Source organism: Prinia subflava, chromosome 32, assembly GCF_021018805.1.
Source record: "Prinia subflava isolate CZ2003 ecotype Zambia chromosome 32, Cam_Psub_1.2, whole genome shotgun sequence".
Lineage (NCBI taxonomy): Eukaryota > Metazoa > Chordata > Aves > Passeriformes > Cisticolidae > Prinia > Prinia subflava.
The window spans coordinates 469,059-492,726 of record NC_086278.1 but is presented as its reverse complement, the minus strand read 5'-3'; the positions used below and the strand labels follow the sequence as shown (position 1 = coordinate 492,726).

Here is a 23,668-nt window from a genome sequence, read left to right as displayed (position 1 = left end):
AATCCTGGTCAGGGCCAAGTGCCAGATTTTGCAAGGAAAGAGGCTCTGCAGTGCAAAAGGAGAATGCTTGAGGCTCAAACCTGGTTTCTCTGTTCCCCTGGCCCATGTCCCCTTGCATCAGCAGTAGGTGCTGGGCTCTGTGGAGCTGTTTGGGGAGTCTGAGCTGCAGCGGGAGCTGTAATAAATAACCCACACAGACATGCTCACTGAGGCACAGCCTGCCTGCAGCCACGCTGCTAAATTTAGGTCCCTTCCAGCAAACGAGCATGTGCAAAGAAGCACAGGGATGAGCCAGAGCTTGTCGTATGAGCTGGAAGAACATTGAGAGGGTTGATTTAGCCGCTATAATAACAGCACTTCTGGCATCAGAGGAGAACAAAGTTCCTGAGGATAAAGACTTGAAGACAAGATACAACTATTGGAAGCTGATTGCCCTCTGTCAGCCTTGTGTTCATGTCCATGGCTGACCCCGGCAGGGTCACATCGGGGTAAAACTGAAGTCCCTTTGCCTGAAGGGTTTTGGCTTGAGGGCACTGCCATTTATTGGGGCAAAGGGAATAATCTTTATGCGAAGAATCATTCTTACTGAAATCATGCCTGTTTGCAATGCAGAATTCTTAGACAAGGGGTGAGAATGCTGAAGACTCAGAGAGGTGCTGTGGGAGCACAGAAGGCGATACAGATAAGAAATCTCCACAAACACCGGGGAAGGAACAGGACTTCTTGCTCGGGGATGTTGCTGGCTGTGTGCTCCATTCCGTCGTCCCCCTCGCTCCCCCCTCCGGTGTGCCCTGCTGCAGGCAGGAGTGAGATCAGAGCCTGCAGCCAGAGTCCCTCTGTTCCCGGAGATCTTTACAGGGAATGCCGGGGAGCGTGGAAGCCGTCCCAACCTGCCAGCCCTCTGTGTAATCCCAAAAGTGCAGTTTGGGGGTTACATCCCAAACGTGCAGTGTTGACTGAGGCTCCCTGGGGAACTTCTCCCAGCTCTGGATCACAACCAGCTCTTCAGAGATGGGCAGGGCAGGGCAGGGCTGTAGCTCCTTCACGTCACTGCCGCGTGTCTCCAGGGCGTGGACTTTGCCACCCAGGACAGCCACCAAAGCTCTGCCTGTCTCTACCAGGGACCCGCGCGGGACAGCAGGTGAGTGCCAAGCGAACGGGGCATCCCCCTTGTCATGGGAACGGGGCTGCACGGCTGGAGGTGCCCGGGAGAGCGCCAAGCGCCATCCCCGCTTTCCAGCGTGTAGTGACGGCAGTGCGGGAGTGGCAGCCCCGGGCTGGGGCGATGCCAGCGATGCCACGGCACTGGTGCAGTCCAGGGACTCCGGCCGGGGCTGAGGAAGGACGAGGGGCAGTTGTGAGATGGAGGAAGGGCTGACCTTTTCCGGGTACAAGGAGTGCGGGTTTTGGTTCCTGTTTGTGCCGTGCCCAGGCTGGCATGTCCTCCCCGCTGGCCGCTGGAGCGCCGAGGGCATGGCAGGAGGGTGACTTGGCGTGGGAGCACAGGCTGAATGAGGCGTACAAGGCTATAAAAGTCATAATTTTATTCCTTCTGAGAGCAGTGGCCAGATAAAGGTTATTGTGTGGGAGGCGCTGGGATAGTTCAGCTGGCTCGGGGCTCGCGGCAGACAGGAGATCCTTTCCTGAGCTGCAAACTGGGAGTCAGTGGCGCTGCGGCGAACTCCAGCCCAGCCCGGGCACCCCGGGAGCACAGCCAGGATTGCATCCTGCACACCGGGAACAGCTGGCGGGGACGGAGCTGTGGAAAGTCTGATCGGGCTCAGGGTGTGGGTTGTGTTTGGGTAAACGTGCACCGAATGAAGGAACTCGTCGGACAAGTCCAGTGTTTGCCTCGCAAGGAAAAGGGTCACAAAGCGGTGGGTTTCCATCCAGATCCAAGGGGTAGGACTGGCAACCCTGCAAGCTCAAACTTGAGGGGGGGAAAAGCCCTGTGTTTATATCCTCTTAAGCGGTTGGAAGCTTTCCTCAGTGGTCCCTGTGTGTATGCTCTGAGCACAATCAGGAAAACCTGATTGTGTGCAAGCCTAAACTTGAATTGGCCAGCACACGTGATAGTGTCAGAACTTTCCTGATAAATTAAGTTTATTCTGGATTCAGTTTTTAGAGGATGTTGATATGGACTTTTAAAAGGCTGTTTAGCTGATAAAACCTGCCAGGAAAAAATCATCCATGGAAAAATAAAATCGAGTAATGGGAGGGATGCCTCCTACACTTGCACTCTGTGATCCAGGCATAGTGTTTTGAGCTTGTTCTAAGCCAGGTTTACTGTACCAAGCAGGCCTTTATTCTGGGGTGAAGCAAATAACATCAGGACCATAGCACTGGCTGGCTGACTCTTGCATGCATAGTTAATTCTTCAAAACACAGAGCAAAGTATTGTTCCTGTCCTGAATCTGTGTTTCCCTGATTGAGCTGTAGGCCAGGAATTGTGTTAAACTGCTGAGCACTGGCAAATCTGCTGAGCAATTACCTTCTCTCTCTGCTTGTCAAGGGGTGGCTTAGGAGAGTTTTCATTCATCTAAAGCCCCGGCATGAGCAGTTCCTGCAGACCCCTTCAGCTGTGAAAGGGTTACAGGGGCCACTGCTGGACAGCCTGGCTGAACTGCTGTGCTCTCCCACCTGTAACCAAAGTGGCTCATTCTCACACAGAAATACACCAGGAATAAACCAGCACTTGCAAACTGAGCAGCGGGTTTGCACTGCTGCCTTTCCAGTGCTCCGCTCTTTCAATTCCCAGTGGTGTTCCCAGGATGAAGAAATCAGTCTTGCAGTCAATATTCAGTGTGGTATTTCTGCTGTTAATGGATGTTGCGAGAGCATTTGCCCTGAGTGCAGTACATGTGGCCTCTCCTCATGGTCATTTGCACTCAGAATTTTTCTGCTTCCCTTTTCCTTGCTACTGACCTTTATTTTGCCCTCTAATTGACTTGCTAAACCAGCCTGTCTGATATTCCTGCTTCTGTGTACAAACCAGCTGCATTATAAAAACAGCAGTGAAATTTGGAGTCTTCATTTAGTGTCTGACTAAAGGGAATAAAATTGGCTTTTTACTCCCGTAAAAAGATTAGACAAGAGCAAAGATAACTTTTCTGAGGTCTAGCTCATACTGTGAGCACTAGAATTCATGATCAGATGAAAGAAAGCAAACTCAACACTAATAATTGCCATATGTTGCAATTATTGATTGCACAAGGTGTAGTAGAGATGCACGTGGGAGTGCCTGTGTGTAACACATCCATGGCAAGTGCTTCACAGAGTTAACTGGCCTGAACAGCTCGCCCTGTGCATTCCAGGTCTGTAGGAGTCATGTGGAGCAGAAGCAAACACACTCCTGTTCTTGCACAACTCTCTGGGTTCGTGGATAGCAGCTGTTAAACACCACGAGGAGAATGATGCCATGGTTTAGTTGAGCTGTTAGGGCATGGGTTGGACTCAATGATCTTGAAGGTCTCTTCCAACCTAATCGTTCTGTGAATTCTGTGAATTCGGGAGAGATGTCATTCACTGCTGGCCCCTCTGCTTCTGCTTCAGGGCTTTAATGAGAGAACTCACTCAACCCTGGAATAAAACGATGCATTTGGTGGGTGGACTTGACTTGCTGCCCCTGTGTTTGCATCTTTTGGATTTATTTTTTATTTAATTCAACTCTACTGTATGTAGGTATCTCTTTGAGTCTACCTTTCCTAACTCCTCTCCTGTGATACTGGGATGAACTTGGATTGTGAGGAAGTGAACCTTGTCATGGTACGTGACATCCTGACAAGTGATCAGAGACACAGGAAAATTTGGGTGTGTTCATGCAAAGGTTCTCTGAAAACAAAATTATGAACAGAACTAATGAGCCTGGACAGATAGCAAGGAAGCTTTGCAGTTTTCCAAGGGCTTTGTCAGTTAAAACTACAGCCCTACAAGGAAGGACACAGTGCACCAAACTGAGGGAATGCTGAATATAAAATGATCTGTTAAAATACTAAGAGGGAAAATAATTCTCCTGCCCAGTGCTCAACTGAGGTTATCCTTTGTGTGCTCACCTACACCACGATGTCTCTGGCTCCCAGGCAGGATCCATGAAGGGTTAGGGGTGTGTGGGCAATCTCATGCTACTTCATCCTCACCCTGCTCACCCTCAGGCTCTCACTTGCCAAGGTCAAAGCCATGCATTTTGAAGGACATGGGAATCAAGTCTATTTTCTTTGGTCCCAGGGCTGCACTGTCTGCTTCTCCTTGTAGTCTCAGCCAGGCTGTCATGCAGGCAATAGAGCAGAATCATTAAATTACCAGTGCTAATCACCTGTCTGTCCACCACATCCCTTCCAGGCTGGCTCTGGCCCTGTGCTGTCGTGATGCAGCCTTTGCTCAGCACAAAGCAGGGCTGGACACTCCAGGAAGCTGCCCGGGCGTTCACTTGGGCTGCTCAATATTGCTTTTAGTCCTCAGAGAATTAGACAGTTACTTAACCAGTTTCATTAACCTTCAAAGGAAGGTGTATTCTATTAATTATTTGCTAGAAAACTAACACTCCCAATGTTTTTTTATTACAGCTGCCTAAGTGCCCCGGACACAGACAATAACAGATTGACCAGATCCAAGCACGATGGTGAGTATGTTTGCTGTGCCAGGCTGTGCCGAGCCTTTGCTCTGACCTGATAAACGTAGGGAGTGGAGCTCAGATAAGGACACAGCAGGAAGAACACTGTCACTGACTGTGCCTACAAGGGGATGAATTTATCACCTCTTTCTGCTTCCTCATTGCAGAGGAGAATGACCCACACATACAGGAGGGTTAATAGAAAATTGTATCAGGTATTAATTCAAAGAACATTCATTTCTCCAGATAAACTTCCTAGGCATATTATTCTTTCCAGGTTGAGCCTGCAAGGCAGCCATTTCTATGGCCGTTATTACAGAATCTTGGAACAGTTTGGGTTGAAAGGAACCTTAAACATCATCCAGTTCCACCTCCACCCATGGGGAGGGACACCTTCCACTAGACCAGCTGCTCCAAGCCCTGTCCAACCCTAGAACATTTCCAGGGACAGGGGAACATTTTTCTGCCCATTGAATGTTAAGTGGTATTTTGCTGATGATTTTCTTGGGAGCATGAAGAACTTTGCAAAAAAAGAGTATTTCCCCAGAAATTGCACTAAGCCAGAGCCAGGAGAAACCTGTTTGTGAATCACCATTTCGGGTAAAACACTGCACTTCCTTGTGTGTTATTTAACTGAATGATGGTCTTTGACTGCTCTTAGAGAAGTCAAGAATGGGGCTTTGATGGATGTGGATGCATGGCTGGAAAAGCAGGGACATGTGCAAAATCCTGCTCTTAGCCTAAAGGATGATTAGAAGCTGAAACATCCTTGAACTGTTCTTTAGATGGGATAAGGATGAAGTAAAGTTTGAAGCAATAGCTGTAACAGGATGCTAGACAGGATGTGTTGACCATAAGTTGGGGAAGGCTCACAGAATCCAGCCGCATGGACAGAGCTTCTAAGCCAATCATGTATACTGCAAGGACGTGTGAACACTGTGGTTTAACCAATGATGTTCAGAGTTAGGTGCATGATATGCTTAGCACAGTATAAAAGTAAGCCAAATAGCTGAATAAAGGAGCAAGATTCTTTAACTCATATTGAGTGCTGTCTTGACTCTGGCTGATTCCCGGCAACATTCTGGCGCCCGAAGACCTTAGATGAGGAAATGGGAACTCTCAAATCTGTGGATAATTAAGAGGCAGATGGAGAGCAGGGATCAGAGTGAGAAGGTGTCTCAACAAGGGAGATAGCAGGATTTCTGACTATGAGCTCAAGTTAGACCTGCATAGAGGGAAGACCGCTAACCCTGAAGGATGGAGTGGGAGGCGGCCCTCAGTCTGTTGAAATGTATCATTGCCAAGCAAGGGATAAACACCAAGGAGAGACAACTCAAAGAGCTTTTAAAATGGGCTAAAGAACATGGATATATGAAAGACGTATCACTGATCTTTAGCCCTGAAGAATGGAGGGAGGTGGGCAATGCCTTATGGGAAAAGATGATTGAAGGCAGTAAATTAGCTAAAGAGCTGGGGAGCTTGTGGCCCAGTGTAATCAACACATTACCGCAGATGAAAGCAGAATGTAAGGTTGCTCTGGCAGCTACAGAGCACGCTACGCCCTCCAGCCACACCCTCCCCAGTCCCTGAAGCAACGACTTCTCAGATCAGAAGATTTTTTGGCACTGATCATATGCAACTGATAAGAGGACTGCAGCAGCAGCCAAAAAACTCTTGTGGAAGCAACAAAAGACGAAGCGGCTGCCCGAGCACCTGGTGGTTCTACTCACCAAGACACGGTGCCTGAACCCGTGCCAAGTCATGATGTATTAGTGCAGAGTGAAGCGGCTCGCCGACCACGAGCTTATCCTCCGCTCCCAGCCAGTGGACAAACAATGCCCTTTCTCCCCTGCTCATATGGATCATCATCCGTCAGTGGGCATGCATCACCCTCTCCACCCTTTCTTCCTATGGAGGTTACAAAGAATCCACCTGGTATAGAATCAAATCCATCAAGTGAAACTGAGCAACTAATGAAAGAAGTGCTGAAGAAATTACAAGAGCTTGCACAACAGAAGAGTGCAACAAGCCAAGCAATTGATTCAGCTGGGAGAGACAAGGGTCTCCCACAGAGACAATAGGAAACAGAACAAGAAATGATGAAGCATATGCATGCTGAAAAACCCCCTCCGATGAATCCTAATCACTTTAGCAGACCAACGGCTCTGCCTGTCGGACCACTGCAAGAAGCTGTGCTTATGTCCTCGTCAGAAAGAATTGTGGTGAAGCCTAAACAAGCAGGAATAGATGGTCGGGTGTCATCCACGATGCGATCCTGGAAGAGGAATGGCATGCAGCCTCTGCAGAAGCAGCAGGGAAAGAGAGTGAAGGAAAGCTGGGTTGCAACTTGCACCCGAGAAGATTCAACAGAACAGCCCTTGGAAATATTTGAGTTGGCTCATAACTGATGCGATAATCACTCCGCAAAAAGTCACCATTAAAACTCAATTTTCCACGCTCACAGATGTGCAAATGCTACTTGGTGATCCACAGTGGGTTTGAACTCTAGCTGGCCTTATAAATGATGAATTGTACCCACTCTTGGCACTACTCAGAGATACTGATTCAGATCAACGTACAGAACTTACTCAAGACAGAAAAACTGATTAACCGCCTTGGTCATCTCATTTCCACTCGATGGACTTCAAGTCATTTGTTTGTGGTGACACGACCCACGACTGTGTTTGCTGTGATTTGTCAATGGCAAAAGAAAAACAGGGAAGAAGGGAGGCCTAAGACAATAAGTGATGCCATTGACAAGCTGAACGTCAGACCTAACACGGTGTATTTACATTGTTTGTGACAATCTTGTTATGCATGTGTTAATTGTGATTGGTGGGCAAAGATTAAGTGTGGAGGTTGCCAGTGAATTATTTCGATCCATAGGAGTCGCCTCCATTTGATTGCCTGTTGTATTAGCTGTAATGGTAATTTTCGCCCTGGAAATCCTTGGGCAGCATTAAGAGAGTATTTAGGAGAAGTACAGTTAGACTTTCACAGTTTAGAGGGTTTGTTTGAAAGCGAAGGAGCCAGACAGAAAGCCTGGATAGTTTGGCTCAGCCAGCAAACTTTGAAACATGTAGTGATCCTTAGGGATACACATATTTTGGAACAGCAGTGTAGTAGGGAAGTGAGAGTCCCTATTCAACATGGGGTTCCTGAAGATAGTTGGGAAAGGACATGCCGGTACTGGCAGTGGCACCATAATGGTCGTCACAATCACCATCTTAGCCACACTACACAAGGTTGATGCTGTCACAGCAGACCCTGGGAACGCCTTATTTGACCCCAGAGAAAATGTTTGGGTAACGCTGCCACAAAGCTTGAATACTACCTCCTTTTGTGCCAGTTTGGCCGTCCCAATGTCACCATTTGTGACATGCTTGGTACGTGTTCCGATAAATGATTCCAACATAAATGTGTTGACTGAAACCCCCTTAGAAGATTTTTGTAGCAGTGAGGTAAACTATTATGAAAATGGATTGGTGATCAGTTTTACCACGATAACTGGGAAATGTATGTATGGAATCAATTCATGGATCCTTACACTACCCTTTTATCCAGGTGATCCTCAAGAGATTGAAATTCTTGGGACACTTACTGCTCCTTCATGTTTTTATTTTATGCATCAGCATATGGGTGGCCATTGGGGATAAAGGGTGACAATCATATAAGGCCTACTTTTGTTACAGGGTCAAATGGATGGAATAATGAATCCTTATGGTGCTTGGAGCTGACTCAGAATAAAAATAACCCCAGCGTCATTGGTTTACCCTAGGCAATTACCAGCTGGCCTATTTTTAATATGTGGCAATAGTGCCTGGACTGGGATACCTCCAGAGCCTGTTGGTTGGCCATGTACAATTGGACAAATAAGCATGGCAATGCCACACCATCATCCTAATGTCAGTCACCCAAAGGTTAAAATACAATACAGCCGAACAAAACGCACAGCCACTATATCCCTTGGAGAAAATTGCAATGATGAGGTAAAGTTATGGAGTAAATGGCAAGTTGTTTTGTCAGCATTGTTTCTCCCTGGAGCTACTGCTGGCAATGCTTATAATAATTTAGAAAAGTTAGCTTGCTGGGTTGTTAGACAGGCTAATGCTACTGTTAATGTTTTATCTTTATTAGCTAAGGACTTATCTAGTGTGCAGCATGCAGTGTTACAGAACCACGTACAGAACCAATCACAATTGACTTCCTGTTGTTAGCTCATGGTCATGGTTGTGAAGACTTTGATGGAATAAGTTGCATGGACCTTGAGGATCATTTTGAGCCTATCCACAAGAAAATACAGAACTTACAGCAACATGTTAACAAGATTCAGCAAGATGTAGAATTCTTTGGATTGAAGTCATTATGTGATTGGTTGGGCCTTGGTAGGTAGATAAGGGGATTAGTGAAAACAGGAATTGCTGTGTTATTAGTGGTTATCTTGGGAATGTGTTTGGTTGGTTGTTGTCATGTGTGCGTAGAGTATTTGCAAAGGTGACAGAACAGGCATGGATTGTGCAAAAAAGAAAACGGGGGAATTGTGGATGCATGGCTGGAAAAGCAGGGACGTGCACAATCCTGCTCTTAGCCTAAAGGATGAATAGAAGCTGAAACGTCCTTGAACCGTTCCTTAGATGGGATAAGGATGAAGTAAAGTTTGGAGCAATAGCTGTAACAGGATGCTAGACAGGATGTGTTGACCATAAGTTGGGGAAGGCTCACAGCATCCAGCCGCATGGACAGAGCTTCTAAGCCAATCATGTATACTGCAAGGACGTGTGAACACTATGGTTTAACCAATGATGTTCAGAGTTAGGTGCATGATATGCTTAGCACAGTATAAAAGTAAGCCAAATAGCTGAATAAAGGAGCAGGATTCTTTAACTCATATTGAGTGCTGACTTGACTCTGGCTGATTCCCGGCAACAGATGGGAACAGCTAAACTTCTATGATTTACATGGAAAACTGCTGGGAAGAAGCTGGACTGAGCAGTGATGTCAGGCTATGTACCCTTATTTAACTGGAAAGCAGATGTGCCATGTGTAGGTAGTTGGGGATAGGCGACCGGAAGACATTGCATTGTACGGGTAGACAGAACCCCTCCTCCAACAGTTAATGTTGCTTAACCCCCTCAGTTAGCCAGTAACACCCAGTTTATGATGTCAGCAGATGGGAGCAACGCGGTAAATCCAAGTTATATAAACCCGTGCAACCCGTTAATAAGCGCCATTTTGCTGTCCACCACATTGGTGTCTGTGAGCTGATGGCCCGAGCAGCCTGAGGTTGGTCGCCGCCCTGTTCCTGAACCAGGTCACCATGCCTTGAAGAAGGCGACAAGTGGTGCTGAAACCCAGGAAATCATCCGGGAAACAGGAATCGCCTGGACGGATGAACAGCAGCCGGAGCAGCTGGACCAGCCTGGCGGGGAGGACGCTCCCAGATCAGCAAGGAGGATGGAAGCTCTCGCAAAGGTTGTATCTCAGATCCACAAGCAATGGGGTATTGATTGCAAACCAAAAGATTTTATTCTCCCTTTTGCGAGGCTTTTGGAAATTGGGGTCATTGACCGACGGATGGATATACTCCACCCAGAAATATGGGATAAATGTACTAAGGCTCTGGCCGAGGAAACAATGTCCTTGGGTTCAGGGAAGAATCTTAAATCATGGGGAAGACTTGTACAGGCTTTGCAAAAGGATCTGCAAGAGCAAGAGACCTGGAAAGCCACACAAAACTGTCTGCTGGCCACACCCAGGTTGGGAGTTGGGGCGACCACGCAGACTACGAATGAGAGCGATCTTGCCGAGTGCAAAGACCCACAAGAGCAAAGGCCACCTCCATAGCCCCGGAGCCCAAGCCTACCTAAAAAGGGACAAGAGTGGGCATGGTCATTCTGGGACGGGCTAGCGGAGGAAGCCAGGAGCACCGCCATTAATTCAGAGCCCGAAAGGACCAGGGAGGGACCCCCGCCTTATACACCACAAAATGGCGCCAAACTGCAAAAGGGTCGGAGGGGCACAGACGCGGCCAGCAGGAACATAGAAGCTCCGTTAGACACTGCAGATGCACGCGAACAGGAAAGAGGGGAGAATCCAGAAGGGGGAAAAAGGCCAATCAGAGCACTTGCCTGAAAACATGCCTTTATAAGGCAAGAGCCTCCCTTAGCAGGAGGTGGGGCGAGTCTAGGGGGAAGGAGCGGCCCAACCCTAAGAGGAAGGGGCAGGGTCAAAGACCGACAAAGAGGTTCCAAAGTCTGGAACTATCCAGTCAGTCGACTTCCAGCTCCGAGTCAGACACTAGCTGGAACGAGTGGCTAGACAAGTGGTCCGTAGCTGACTCCAAATCCAACGAAGAGGACATAAGGGTAGATAAAATCAATAACCACAACACTCCTACTTGGGTCAAAGGGAAGTTAGAAAAAGAACAAATTCCGCTTATGGACTGGAGGAAAATAAAAATAGCATGCGCCGACTGGGCCCCATCAGGCACGCTGGCATTCCCAGTCTGACTAGGAGGGCAAGGCAGAAACCAGAGGATTTACTCACCAATAAATCCCAAGGATGTGCAAGCAATTGTTAAAGCAATTGCAGACAGAGGGATTAACTCTGCTATGATTACCACCCTCATCAACAGCGTTTTTGGAGGGGACAACATGCTCCCATTTGACATTAAACAAACCTGCAGACTAATTTTTGATGGGGCGGGGATGATCGTTTTTAAACAAGAGTGGGAGGACAATTGCACAAAGCAACTAGCCTTAGTAACTGGGGCAGAACATCCACTACACAGTTCCAGCTTACAGCAGTTAATGGGCACGGACCCAAACATGATCACCCCCCAGGCGCAAGCCAAGAACCTACAGGCCCATGAAGTCATGGTAACTACCCGCACCGACAGAGAAGCTATCCGCTCTGCTTCCAGATTTATTGCCAGACCATCGCCAGGGTCCATAATAGAGCAAAGAGAGAGCGAAAGTTTTACACAATTTGTGGACTGCCTCCAGGCAGCAGTCGATTCCTCAGCTTTGCCCTCGGAAGCGAAGGGCCCTGTAGTGGTGGAGTGTTTGTGCCAACAATGCAATTCAGCCACCAAAGACATTTTGCGGTCATTACCAGCCGGGTCCAGTATCACGGACATGATAAGGCATGTCACGAAAGAAGAACATCTAGCCCCAATCCAGGCAGCCATTCGTACCGTGATAACTAGTGTAATGGCATGCTTTAAGTTTGGCCAGGCAGGCCACGTCGTAACAAATTGCCCCAGTCAGGGCACCCATCAGCAGTAGTCCCCCCACGCCAGACGCGTCCTGGAGGGCCATGCTAGGCATGCAGAAAAAAGGGGCACTTTGCCAAAGAATGCAGATCTAAGCCTCAGGGAAACAGGAGGGGGAGGGAGCATCCAGGCCGCACACAACTCCCTCCCACTTGGAACATGAAGTGGACCAATTATGCCAATCCCTGATGGGGCGCAGAGCTCCCGCACCCACTGCCCCCCCGGGAAATGACCAATTTGGTAGCTCAACCGATGGCTCAGCCAGATCTGTCTACGCTCCAAGAACACCAGGAACGACCCCTTGGGAGCGGGATCCCTGGGTGGCCTTGGCCATGAAAGTGGGTAACAACCCACTGATAGTGTGGGGAGTTCGCTATCTTCACAACAGCTCTGATGACTCTGCTATCAGTCTCCCCTTCTGGGTTGATACAGAATCAGATGTTACCATTGTCCCAGAAATGTACTGGCCTTTGCATTGGAAACTAGAGGAAGCCCCCATGGTGGACGGAGTTGGAGGGCTATCTTGAGCCCACAAAAGCACCCAATTGGTAGCGATAACGCTTCACACGAAAAGAGGACCAGAGAAAACTATCACCCTTTTCCCGTATTTTATGTCAAAATGTCCACCCTTGTTGGGGAGAGATGCCCTAACCCTGCTGAAAGTCAGAGTGACAAATTTATTCTAAGCGCCACTGCTGCATACCTGCTGTTACCCATCAAACTAACATGGAAATCAATCGACCCAGTGTGGGTTGACCAGTGGCCTTTGTCAAAGCCTCGAATGACCGCCCTTCTTGAGGTAATTGGCCGCGAGCTGCAGCAGAACCATATAAAGCCCTCCACCAGCCCATGGAACACTCTGGTCTTCATAATACCCAAACAGTCTGGTGAAGGCTTCTGCCTCCTGCACGACCTGCGGGAAGTGAACAAGAGAATCCATCCAATGGGTCCCGTCCAAACTTTGCTGCCCATGAACTTGATGATACCATAAGGGCAGCCCTGTGCTGTGCTTGACATTAAAGACTGTTTCTTTTCCATACCCCTGCATGACAAAGACAAAGAGCAGTTTGCTTTTTCCATTGTCTTTCCAAACAACCAACGGCCCAACCTGCACTTCCAGTGGAAAGTATTGCCCCAAGGAATGGTCAACTCCCCCATCATCTGTCAGATCATGGTGGACCAAGCACTAGCGCCTGTCTGGCGCAGTGACCCAACCGCGACCATTATTCAATACATGGATGACATCCTGATTGCCGTGCCGTCAGTGAGCCAAGTAGACCGACTGGTGTCGGCAGTCTCAGAGACCCTGAAAACAAATGGGTTTGAAATCACGAGCGCAAAAATAAAAAAGGGACTGTGTGTAACCTTTTTGGGAGTAGGAATCATAAGCTCCTACGTAACCCCTCCCCAGATAAAAATCCATCAAGACATCAAGACGCTCCATGACATGCAACAGCTGGTAGGAACCCTACCTGGTAGTGGCTCCGCAACATCATCCTGATTCCTCCTGAGGTCATGGACCCCTTAAATGACCTCTTGAAAGGGAAGAATTCATGGGAGCAGAAAACTCTAACACCAGAAGCGACAAGCTCACTCAATTTTATCGAACAGCAGATGTCCGTAAGCACGCTCACTAGGTGGAACCCTGGTGCACCGCTCAATTTATATGTCCACTTTACAAAGGAAGGAGGAGTAGGAGCGCTAGCCCAAGGGCCCCCCGCGAAAGCCCAACCAATACAATGGGTAGTCTTGGGGAAACCATTACGCGCATTTTCCCCGGGAGTTGAGTGTCTTGGCAACCTCATCATGAAAGGCAGGAAACTTGCCCCAAGGCACTTGGACACTGAACCCCCCATGATATACCTACCCTTCCGCAAACAGCTCTCCACGCAATCAACAACAGTATCAGAGCATCTAGCTCTAGCCCTTGCTGACTTTGGAGGGGAGATCCGCTATGCAGCAAAACCCCCTTGGACTTGGCTGCTAGCGATCATCGACATTGGCCTCCCACTGAAAATCATTGACTGACCACAACCAGGACCAACGATCTTCACAGACACATCTTCGCTAACCTCAGCTGCAGCGGCGGTATGGCAGTCAGGAGAACAGTGGCAATGCATTAAAACAATCAACCCTACGCTTTCGGTCCAGCAGCTTGAAGCAGCGGCCTTGGTACTGGCATGTGGTCTGTTCCCAGAAGAGCACCTCAATGTTGTAACTGACTCCATATTTGTGGCCAAGCTCTGCCTAGCCATGTCAGGGCCTGGCGTAGCAACGTCCATGGCGGCCGTGATGCTCGAAGAGGCACTCTTTTCACTAAAAGGTACCATATCCGTCATCCACGTCAACAGCCACAATCCAATCAAAGGATTCTTTCAGATCGGCAATGGCAAAGCAGATGCCGCCACTAAAGGACTATGGACACTGAGAGATGCCTGTCAGCTACACAAGTCGCTCCACATCGGGGCTAAAGCACTAGCAAAAAGGTGCGGGATTTCAACTGCCGATGCAAAACATATTGTAGCTACATGCCTTCGCTGTCAGAAATCACCACTGTGGTCCACCAGAGTCAACCTCAAAGGCCTCAAAGTCTTGGAAATATGGCAAACAGACTTTACACTCTGTCAGCTGCTAAAACCCCGAGCATGGCTTGCAGTGACTGTAGACACATGTAGCGGAGTGATTGTGGCCACACAACACCTGAAAACTGACTCCAAAACAACCATCCAGCATTGGCTAACAGCCATGGCGTGGCTTGGCGTTCCAAAGCAGATCAAAACAGACAATGGCCCAAATTTTGTTTCAAAATTGAGCCAGGCGTTTGTTTCAAAATGGGGTATCAGTTTAGTGCATGGCATCCCGTATAACAGCATTGGGCAGGCCATTGTTGAGGGAGCAAATCAAACCCTGAAAGCCAAATTAGAAGTACTGGCAAAAACAGAGGGCTTTGCCAATTCCATTCCCCTGGGAGACCAAGGTCACATACAGGCAACCGCTTTGCTAGCACTGAATCAATTCCCTAGGGGGAGATGAAACAAACAGTCCCACCCAACAACACTGGGCCACCCAAGCACTAGAGGAAGGCCCGCAGGTTATAATTAAGAACAAACTGGGTGAATGGGAACAAGGCTGGAGACTAGTGCTTACAGGGCGAGGGTACGCGGCTGTTAGAAAAGATGGCAGAGTCAAATGGTGTCCACTTAAGTCCATCAAACCAGACCTTCAGAATAAAACTCATGAGAACAGTGAAGTTTTATTTGCAGGACTGGATCTTTGGACGCCCCCGTAACTCGTACATCCCGGTACCAGACGAAAGCAACAAATCGTCAAGCAGCCTGATTGTGCCCAAGAATCCCATGCCGGTGAGATCCAGACAACAAGGGTGGTTTTGTGTAATTTTGCTTTTAGGGTTCATTGCCAGAGGGCAAGCCGATACAGGGCATAACCCTCATCAGCCATTCAGGTGGGTCCTACAACATCTTTCGGGCGACAAGGTGATCAAAGAAACCACCACACCGAGCAGCCCATCTTTTGTGTTTAGGCTGAAAGACATATTTCCTTCACAATTAGGATTCCCTAAGTTTAATGATTTCTCGTTGTGGCAAACCTATTGGTGCCCTGACTCCAACCCAGGAAAAAGTTATTGTAATTATCCAGGGTATGGATACTGTGGGTACTGGGGGTGTGAAACTATCGTGACAAGCGATAGATGGCAACCGCAACAAGCGGATAAGTTCCTGCAAGTCACGTATGCACCCCATGGCTGTCGTGAACCGAAATTTGCATTTGACAAGCAAATATACACGCCCCAAGATGGGAGGAAACACACTTGTCAGAACTACAATATGACAATTTTGCAGCCGACCCACGCGAGTTGGGCCATGGGCAAAGTGTGGTCAGCGTTTGTTCGCATCTTTGGTCGCGACATTTGGGTAAACATACAAATTATCAGGCTCTTACCGCCAGAATCCCAATCACTCGGACCCAATCAGATTCTTAAACTAAGCAGACCCAAGATAGAAACCACAACTGGCCCCAATGCCACGCTTACAAAAAAAAATACTTAATTCCACCTCCACCCCATCCGACCTTGTAGCCACTCACCTGAACCAGCTCCTTACAATCCATTTCTTAGCGTGTTAAATGCTACCTTTTTGTCATTAAACCAATCAATCCCAAATCTTACAAGCTTGTGCTGGTTATGTTATGATGCAAAACCCCCTTTTTACGAGGGTGTTGCCCTCAATGTTTCCTTTAGCTACTCAGCAGCTGCCAATCCACCCCAGTGCACAGGTGGGACACCCCCTGGAGAGGAATTACTCTGAATCAGGTCACAGGCCAAGGCAAATGCTTTGGCAACGCCACTTTAGCAACATAGAAAGGCAATATCTGCACAGAAATTGTCAGGCCTGATAAAACGACCCATAAGTGGGCAATCCCATCCACATCAGGAATGTGGGTCTGCCAGCAATCTGGAGTGAGCCCCTGTGTATTCCCTGACAACTTCAATGACTCTGCTGACTTTTGTGTCCAAGTCTTAATTGTTCCTAGAGTCCTATATCACCAGGAAGAAGAAGTGTACTGCCTTTTAGAAGAACCCGGCCAGCTCCGCAAAAGGGAAGTAATAACAGGCATAACCATCGCAATGCTGCTTGGCCTAGGAGCAACTGGCACAGCCACAGGTGTTTCAGCCCTTGTGACTCAACAACAAGGACTTTCTCAGCTGCAGATAACCATTGACGAGGACTTACAGAGAATTGAGAAATCCATCTCCTTTCTGGAGAAATCTGTCTCCTCACTTTCAGAAGTCATCCTGCAGAACAGGCGAGGACTAGACCTCTTGCTCATGCAACAAGGAGGCCTGTGTGCCACCTTGAAAGAAGAATGCTGTTTTTATGCAGACCATACCAGAGTCATACGAGACTGAATGACCGTACTAAGAGATAGGCTAGCCCAAAGAAAAAAAGACAGAGAAGCCCAACAGGGATCGTTCGAGTCATAGTTCAACCAGTCGCCATGGCTGACCACCCTGATCTCCACTCTAATGGGACCACTTGTCATGATACTCCTCACATTGATTTTTGGACCTTGCATACTAAACAAATTGGCGTTGTTCGTTAAAAGCTGTTTAGAAAAAGTTAGCATTTTACTCGTTGACTGCCAGCAATTGCTTTGATGCGCGCTTATTAACTGCAAGTTATACCACATTTTCAAAACTTGTTATATAAGTTTAAATAGCTTTTGCAATTTATATAACGTTCACACTTTGTAGTTTTTTCAGTTAATCATGGGGGGGGAGGAAATGTAGGTAGTTAGGGATAGGCGATCGGAACACATCGCGTTGTACGGGTAGACAGAACCCCTCCCCCGACAGTTAATGTTGCTTAACCCCCTCAGTTAGCCAGTAACACCCAGTTTATGATGTCAGCAGATGGGAGCGACGCGGTAAACCCAAGTTATATAACCCCATGCAACCCGTTAATAAATGCCGTTTTGCCGTCCACCACATTGGTGTCTGTGAGCTGATGGCCCGAGCAGCCTGAGGTTGGTTGCCGTGCTGTTCCTGAACCAGGTCGCCACAACTTGAAGAAAGCGACAGCCATGTGCAGCTGCATTAAGATATTTTCTCCTTTCAGTTGAGTCGCTGTGGCTTATTTCTTATGTGGCTGGGAAGTCCCTCTGGAACAAACCATTTCTTTTTAGGATAGGATGGAATCTGTTTCAAAATCACTCATGTTTGGGAGGTGGACTTTATTTGCTGTCACTTTCCAAAAGAGATATTTGCATCTTTTGAATTGTCTTTTATTTTTAATTCAACTCTACTCTGTGAAGTCTCACTTTGTGACTGCTTTTCATAACTCCTCTCTTATGGGTTTAGGCAACAGTCAAGGGCGTCTCAACTTTCAGTGCTGAGCAAGAAGCACAGGCACTAAGGAAGGCCATGAAGGGATTTGGTAAGTTATCTCCCCCCACTGTTAAACTTTTTTAGCTCTGGCAGTTGAGAAGGTTTTTACTGTTGTTTTTTTGGAGGGGAAGTTTAGCCATTTGCATCACCTCACTGCCATGTGAGGGCACTGGAGGGAATTGGGCAAGTTGAACCCCACTGGAAATCCAAGTCTTGGCCATAAAAATGTCTTTAGTCAGGCTCTTGTTTTCTGTGTCCTGTGGTGTGGTGCTGCTGGGCTGAGGCACTTGTGCACAAATGAGACCCAGGTTGTGGAAGGATGTGTGTAAGATTGTGGCAATCCTGGGCAAGGCCAGAGCAGGCCTTTGGTTCTGGTGTAAGCAGCTTCACTGGTTTTCATTGGTTCCTTCCAGGCACGGATGAAGATGCCATCATTGAGACCTTGACCAAACTGAACGCTTCCCAACGTCAGCAAGTTCTGATCACCTATAAAAGCACTATTGGCAGGGTAGGTGCTCTTCAGAGATCAGTGGCTGTGGCTCTAGTTGGGAGATGTGGACTTTTTTGGGTTGTACCACTCGGGTGAAATGTGAAGAACATCCCAGTCTCCACAAGAGTATGGTTGGCACTGAGCACAAGCTTTCCCTGGTCAAGTTGTTTTGGTCTTGTTCACTTCAGAGTAACTGTTTGTCCAAGGAGGGCTGGAGCATGAAGAAAAATGGTGAATGAGTTTTTCCTCCTCTCAAAGGCCATGTATTTTCTCCTTTCTTCTCTTTCTGTCTTCTAGGATTTGATTGATGACTTGAAGTCTGAGCTGAGTGGGAATTTTGAAAGAGTGATCGTTGGTTTGATGACTCCTACCACCATGTATGACGTGCATGAACTGAGGAGGGCTCTAAAGGTTTGGAAATCCTTTTTTATGTCGCATGACTTATAGTCAATTCAGTATGCAGTGGCATAATTGTATAGTAGTTATTAATTTCTTATTAAGCTATCTCTAATAAACAAAAGTCATAGCTGCCCTTCAAAACAGTTGTCACAATCTTGGCTCTTGTCTCTGTGATTCCCTAGGGAGCAGGGACAGATGAAGGCTGCCTGATTGAAATCCTGGCTTCTCGCACCAATGCAGAAATTCGGCACATCAATGAGAACTACAAACTCCGTATGTAGCACACTCTGCAATTTCATACTGGGTCAGAAGCCACTTGTGTGTGTGCACGTGTGTGTGGAGAGGCAGGAGAAGGGTCTGTCAGCATCCAGGACCGGAATTACACACAGAAATTGAGTCAGTGTAAATATAATGGGGTAGGGTAGTTTTGTTTGTCAGCTGAAGGTCTATCCATGGTGAATCTTTTGCCAGTTTTATACTGGCTGTACTTCTTAATTTTGCCCTGTACCCCTCAATATGATGGCTGGATTGCTGTGATGAAAGCCAAGAAGGGCAAGGGCATCCTGGCTTGTCCCAGTCACAGTGTGGCCAGCAGGACATGCCTGTTCCCCTGTGCTGCACTGCTGAGGCAACTCGAATCCTGGGGACAGTTTAGGATGAATGTTAGAAAAAGGTTCTTTACCCAGAGGGTGGCTTAGCACTGGAACATGCTCCCTAGAAAAGTGTGCACAGCACCAATCCTGACAGAGCTCAGGGAGTGTTTGGACATCATTCTTGGGCACATGGCAGGACTCCTGGGGATGGTTCTGTGCAGGCCCAGGAGTTGGACTTGGTGATGCTTGTGGGTCCCTTCCCACTCAGCAAATCCTGTGATTCTGTCAGCTGTTAGTAACAGATGTGCTGTGTGTGTGCTCTGGCAGAGTATGGCTCCACCCTTGAGGACGACATTGTCTCTGACACGTCCTCCATGTTCCGCAGAGTCCTCGTGTCCCTCGCCACGGTGAGTCCAGGACTGGGGAAATAATGGGGGTGGATGCACTGTTGGACATCTCTCACTCAGTGATGAGGTGCTTCAGGCTGGCTGCTATCTCACTTCTCTTGCATTTCACCTTGCCAGCATTTCACACCAGCTTCTACAGGGAGGGCAGCCTTACTCTGCCATGCCTTAATGCCATATGCTCTTTTTAAATTAAAGTGGGTGGCTTTTTGTTTCAAAAGAAAGAACAAATCACATCTGAATCATGTTTTGCTGTATTTGTAACCCATTACTCAATGTTAAAAATCCCATTATACATCTCCAGTAACTGCTTTTGAATGGGGAATTTGCAGGACTTCCATATGTGCTCTGTTGAAATGAGTTTTTCATCCTTGTATTTCCGCAGGGTAACAGAGATGAGGGAACATTTGTGGATGAGGCCCTTGCTCAACAAGATGCTCAGGTGTGTAGCAATTTGCTTCTTTGCAAGAACTGTCAGGGTTTGTATGTGTGATGTGTGGTAAATCCCTGCTGGTTTTACCTCTTTTTCTCAAGGTAGATGAGTAAGCCTGAAGTTGTAGTAGTCAGCAGTGCCCCAGGTGGAGACTAGATTGAATATTAGGAAATAATTGTCCAGCTCTGGCACAGGCTGTCCAGGGTAGGGGTGGAATCTCCATCCCTGAGGGGATTCAACAGCCACGTGAATGTGGCACTTGGGGACATGACTTAGTGGTGGCCTTGGCAGTGCAGGGGAAGGGTTGAACTCAATGACCTTGGAGGGTTTTTCCAACCCAAATGGTTCTGTGAAGTAAAAATCTCATTATACACATCTGGTGTTCTCAATTATCCTCACTTCGTTCATGTCTTCAAGTGCCTGTATGAAGCTGGGGAGAAGAGATGGGGAACGGATGAGGTGCAGTTCATGTCCATCCTCTGCACACGGAACAGGTGCCACCTGCTTAGAGGTAGGACCTCTCTGGTGTCCTGGGTTTTTCCTTTGTTTGAGGACAGTACTTTTGTAGAAGCTTTGTATTGTTCATTAACTGATTGCAATCCCTTCCTGAGAGAACAGATATTCTTAGGGCCAGTTGTTTCAATTCTTTTAGACCATTTTATTCCCTCCTGAGACAAAATGGGAGTTGGGAAAAAAGCCATACAACTTCCTCTAGCTGTGGAGATAATGAAGTGTGACTCCCATGGGACAGAGCTAAGCATGGAAACTGCCTGCATTAAATAGCAGTTCTGGAAAATACTAGCAGCAGTGGTAGGCTAATTAGCAAGACAGCTGATAATTAAAATTAATTATTTCTGAGGGGCAGCCCTGATTTAGCTTACAATGTCACGGTAATGGTGCAGTGTTTGTACAGGGTATGAGGAGCTTGATCTTGCAAAGTGATCCTCGGGGGTTACACACTGAAGCAGCTCACTTGGCTCTTTTATCCAACTCTTCCTCCTAGTTTTTGATGTGTACAGAGTGATTGCTAATAAGGACATCACAGACAGCATAAAATCTGAGATGTCAGGAGACCTTGAGGATGCTTTGTTAGCTGTGGGTGAGTTCCCTGCTTTTAAACTTTGTCTACAAACTAATTAAATAATTAAAGATACTGTCTCTTGCCCTGTTTGCACAGCTTCAAGAGGCAGATTCTTTTTCACAGTTTTACAAGTTTTACTGTGTTTTAATCTTTGCAGATCCAAAGACCTGGCAAGGAGGCTCTGTGCTTTATATTTCTCTGCCAAGGGATGCATTGGCAGATGACATTTGCTGTGTGGAAGCTTTAAAGCCTTAAAAATACTTTATTGCTGTGCACAGGGCATGGAGACATCAATTGACAGCAGGTCACTGACTCTGGATGTCTGCACTGTGCTTGTTGAGTTGCATTTTTACAAAATAAACGTCTGCACTGAGAAAGTGCTGGAAGGGTTTGAAAGACCTTATCCTTCAGTGTTTATTTGTTTTAATTCTCTTGTTCTTGTCTCCCTTACAGTAAAGTGCTTGAGGAATAAACCTGCTTATTTTGCTGAAAGATTGTACAAATCCATGAAGGTAAAGAGATTTTGGTATTTTTCCCCCCTGCCTCTCCATGCTTAAGTCATGACAGCAATTAGAGAAAAAGAAACTGTGTTAACTGGGGGAAAAAAAGTCTGAAGTTTTCTGCGGTTCTCTTTTCCTTCCGGAAGCTCAGAGCTGGTAATGGATCCCCGCATTAATGCCAAAATGCATTAAGATTCCTAATCCTGGTTTTCATTCGTTCATCATAATCATAGGAATGATAGGAATCATAATGATTCCTAATCAGAAATGGATTCCACAGAAGGCCAAACCTCTGTGCCTGTCACTGCTCTGTCCTCAGTGCTGTGCAGCTGTAGCTGTTGTTGTGTCCCTCCAGGGCCTGGGCACCGACGACAGCACGCTGATCCGGGTGATGGTGTCCCGCTCGGAGATAGACATGCTCCACATCAGGAGGGAGTTCCAGGCCATGTACGGCAAATCACTCCACTCCTTCATTAAGGTAAGCTTGGAACCTCACACAGACCTGGATTTGCTAAGCAGCCTCAAGAAGACCCTCTCAACAACATTTTGGGTATTTTAGAGGAGTGGAATTAAGGAGACTTAACATTTATGTACTGAAAATCTTCCTGAATGTTCTTGGTTGTTAAATTATTGAAAAGGATAGAAACACTACAATAAGTCATTTATGCTGAAAGGAACCATGCTTTCCATGGAGCTGCAAAATTAATGGTGTGCCTTTTTTCTTCTCTCTCTAGGGAGACTGCTCAGGGGACTACAGGAAGGTTCTGCTCAGGCTGTGTGGTGGGGAGGATTAAAGGAAGCCTGGGGAACCTGCTGGGTGATGGGAAGCAGCTGATCATTGTTTAGGTTGGAAAAGATCTTTAAGATCATCGAGCCCAATCACGATAAATATTTCTTTCTTCTTTTTTTTTTTCCCAAATGCCTTATTAATTACTCTGATTATTAACTTAGGTTAGGTTATGCTCTGGTTAGATAGTAGCCATTCTGGTTGATCCTTTTGATACACTTTTATGCTTGGAACACCTATTTGCCTACTAACTGGCCTGGTGAAGCCCATCTTACACAGAAAGCTTTAACCAAAGGTATAATTGTTTCCTGACCAGCTGCCCCTTTGCTGTTGTGTTCACCAGCAAAATGCATCAACTAAAGCAAACCTGGATGCACAGTGTGAGAGGCTACACAAGGAAAAAACCTCATAGGTACATGGAGACTGCAGAACATGGGTTTGCTTCAGTTTTTCAGTAGAATTAAAACACAAAGAAACCAAATATCTAAAATGCAAGCATGTTAATATATAAACTTGCCTCTGTTAGTGTGGAACATTAACAGCCTGGCTGTACTGTGTGTGTATGTTGCCTGTAGGTCTGTAAGTGGGGAAGTTGTCACTGGTGACATGAGAAAAACCTTTTTCTTCCCTGATTAGAGCAACCCTGTGTTTTTGGTCTGTCTGCTGGATCATGGGAGTATAAATAATTAGGGTTGTATTATAAATCCTGCTTTGGATAAAGTGATGTTACTGGAATGGTGCCTTTTAAAGAATGACTTGTCCCCAAAACCCCACCTCACCAAAAACCCAAGTTAAATTTTGCAGCAATTTTTAATTGAGATGAATATAATTAAATAAAAGGTTACATTTAAATAAAAATGTATTCCATTCTTCATAAAAATAATTTGGCAGTGAATGTGTCCGATCCGATAAAGCATGAGCAAAAGGCAGGCGCCCGGGTACATGTGCAGGGTTTAAGACCCTACCCCATGTACAAATCAAAGCCTATTTCATCTGTACTTTTATACTGTAGCCAACACACCATCTCTTCCCGTCTTCAATTGTTTCCTCCCAGTTTCAGTTCTTGAAGTCTGCGTCACCTTCTTCATCGCACATACTCCAGTTGTTATTTAAGGGTCTTCTGACTCCTTTTGGTGGTCTCTGGGATGAAGGCTGCTCCTCTTCCTTGTATGTCCTTTGTTTGACCTTGCAAGT

The 23,668-nt window shown here is 47.0% G+C and overlaps 1 protein-coding gene across 2 annotated transcripts; it reads left to right on the top strand.

Annotated features, from left to right (window-relative positions):
• Positions 1-837: 837 nt before the first annotated feature.
• ANXA4 (annexin A4) lies at positions 838-23,357 on the top strand. 2 transcript variants are annotated; one of them, XM_063420660.1, is made up of 13 exons: positions 838-1,141; positions 4,563-4,618; positions 17,761-17,836; positions 18,201-18,295; positions 18,575-18,688; positions 18,859-18,949; positions 19,597-19,676; positions 20,059-20,115; positions 20,524-20,617; positions 21,110-21,205; positions 21,641-21,699; positions 22,043-22,165; positions 22,422-23,357. In XM_063420660.1, the coding sequence occupies exons 2-13, from the start codon at positions 4,616-4,618 to the stop codon at positions 22,479-22,481; spliced, it is 948 nt and encodes a 315-aa protein (XP_063276730.1). In that variant the 5' UTR covers positions 838-1,141; positions 4,563-4,615; the 3' UTR covers positions 22,482-23,357. The 2 variants fall into 2 exon arrangements, with proteins under 2 accessions (XP_063276730.1, XP_063276731.1); XM_063420661.1 differs by lacking the exon at positions 838-1,141 and adding an exon at positions 1,855-1,877.
• The last annotated feature ends 311 nt before the right edge of the window (positions 23,358-23,668 follow it).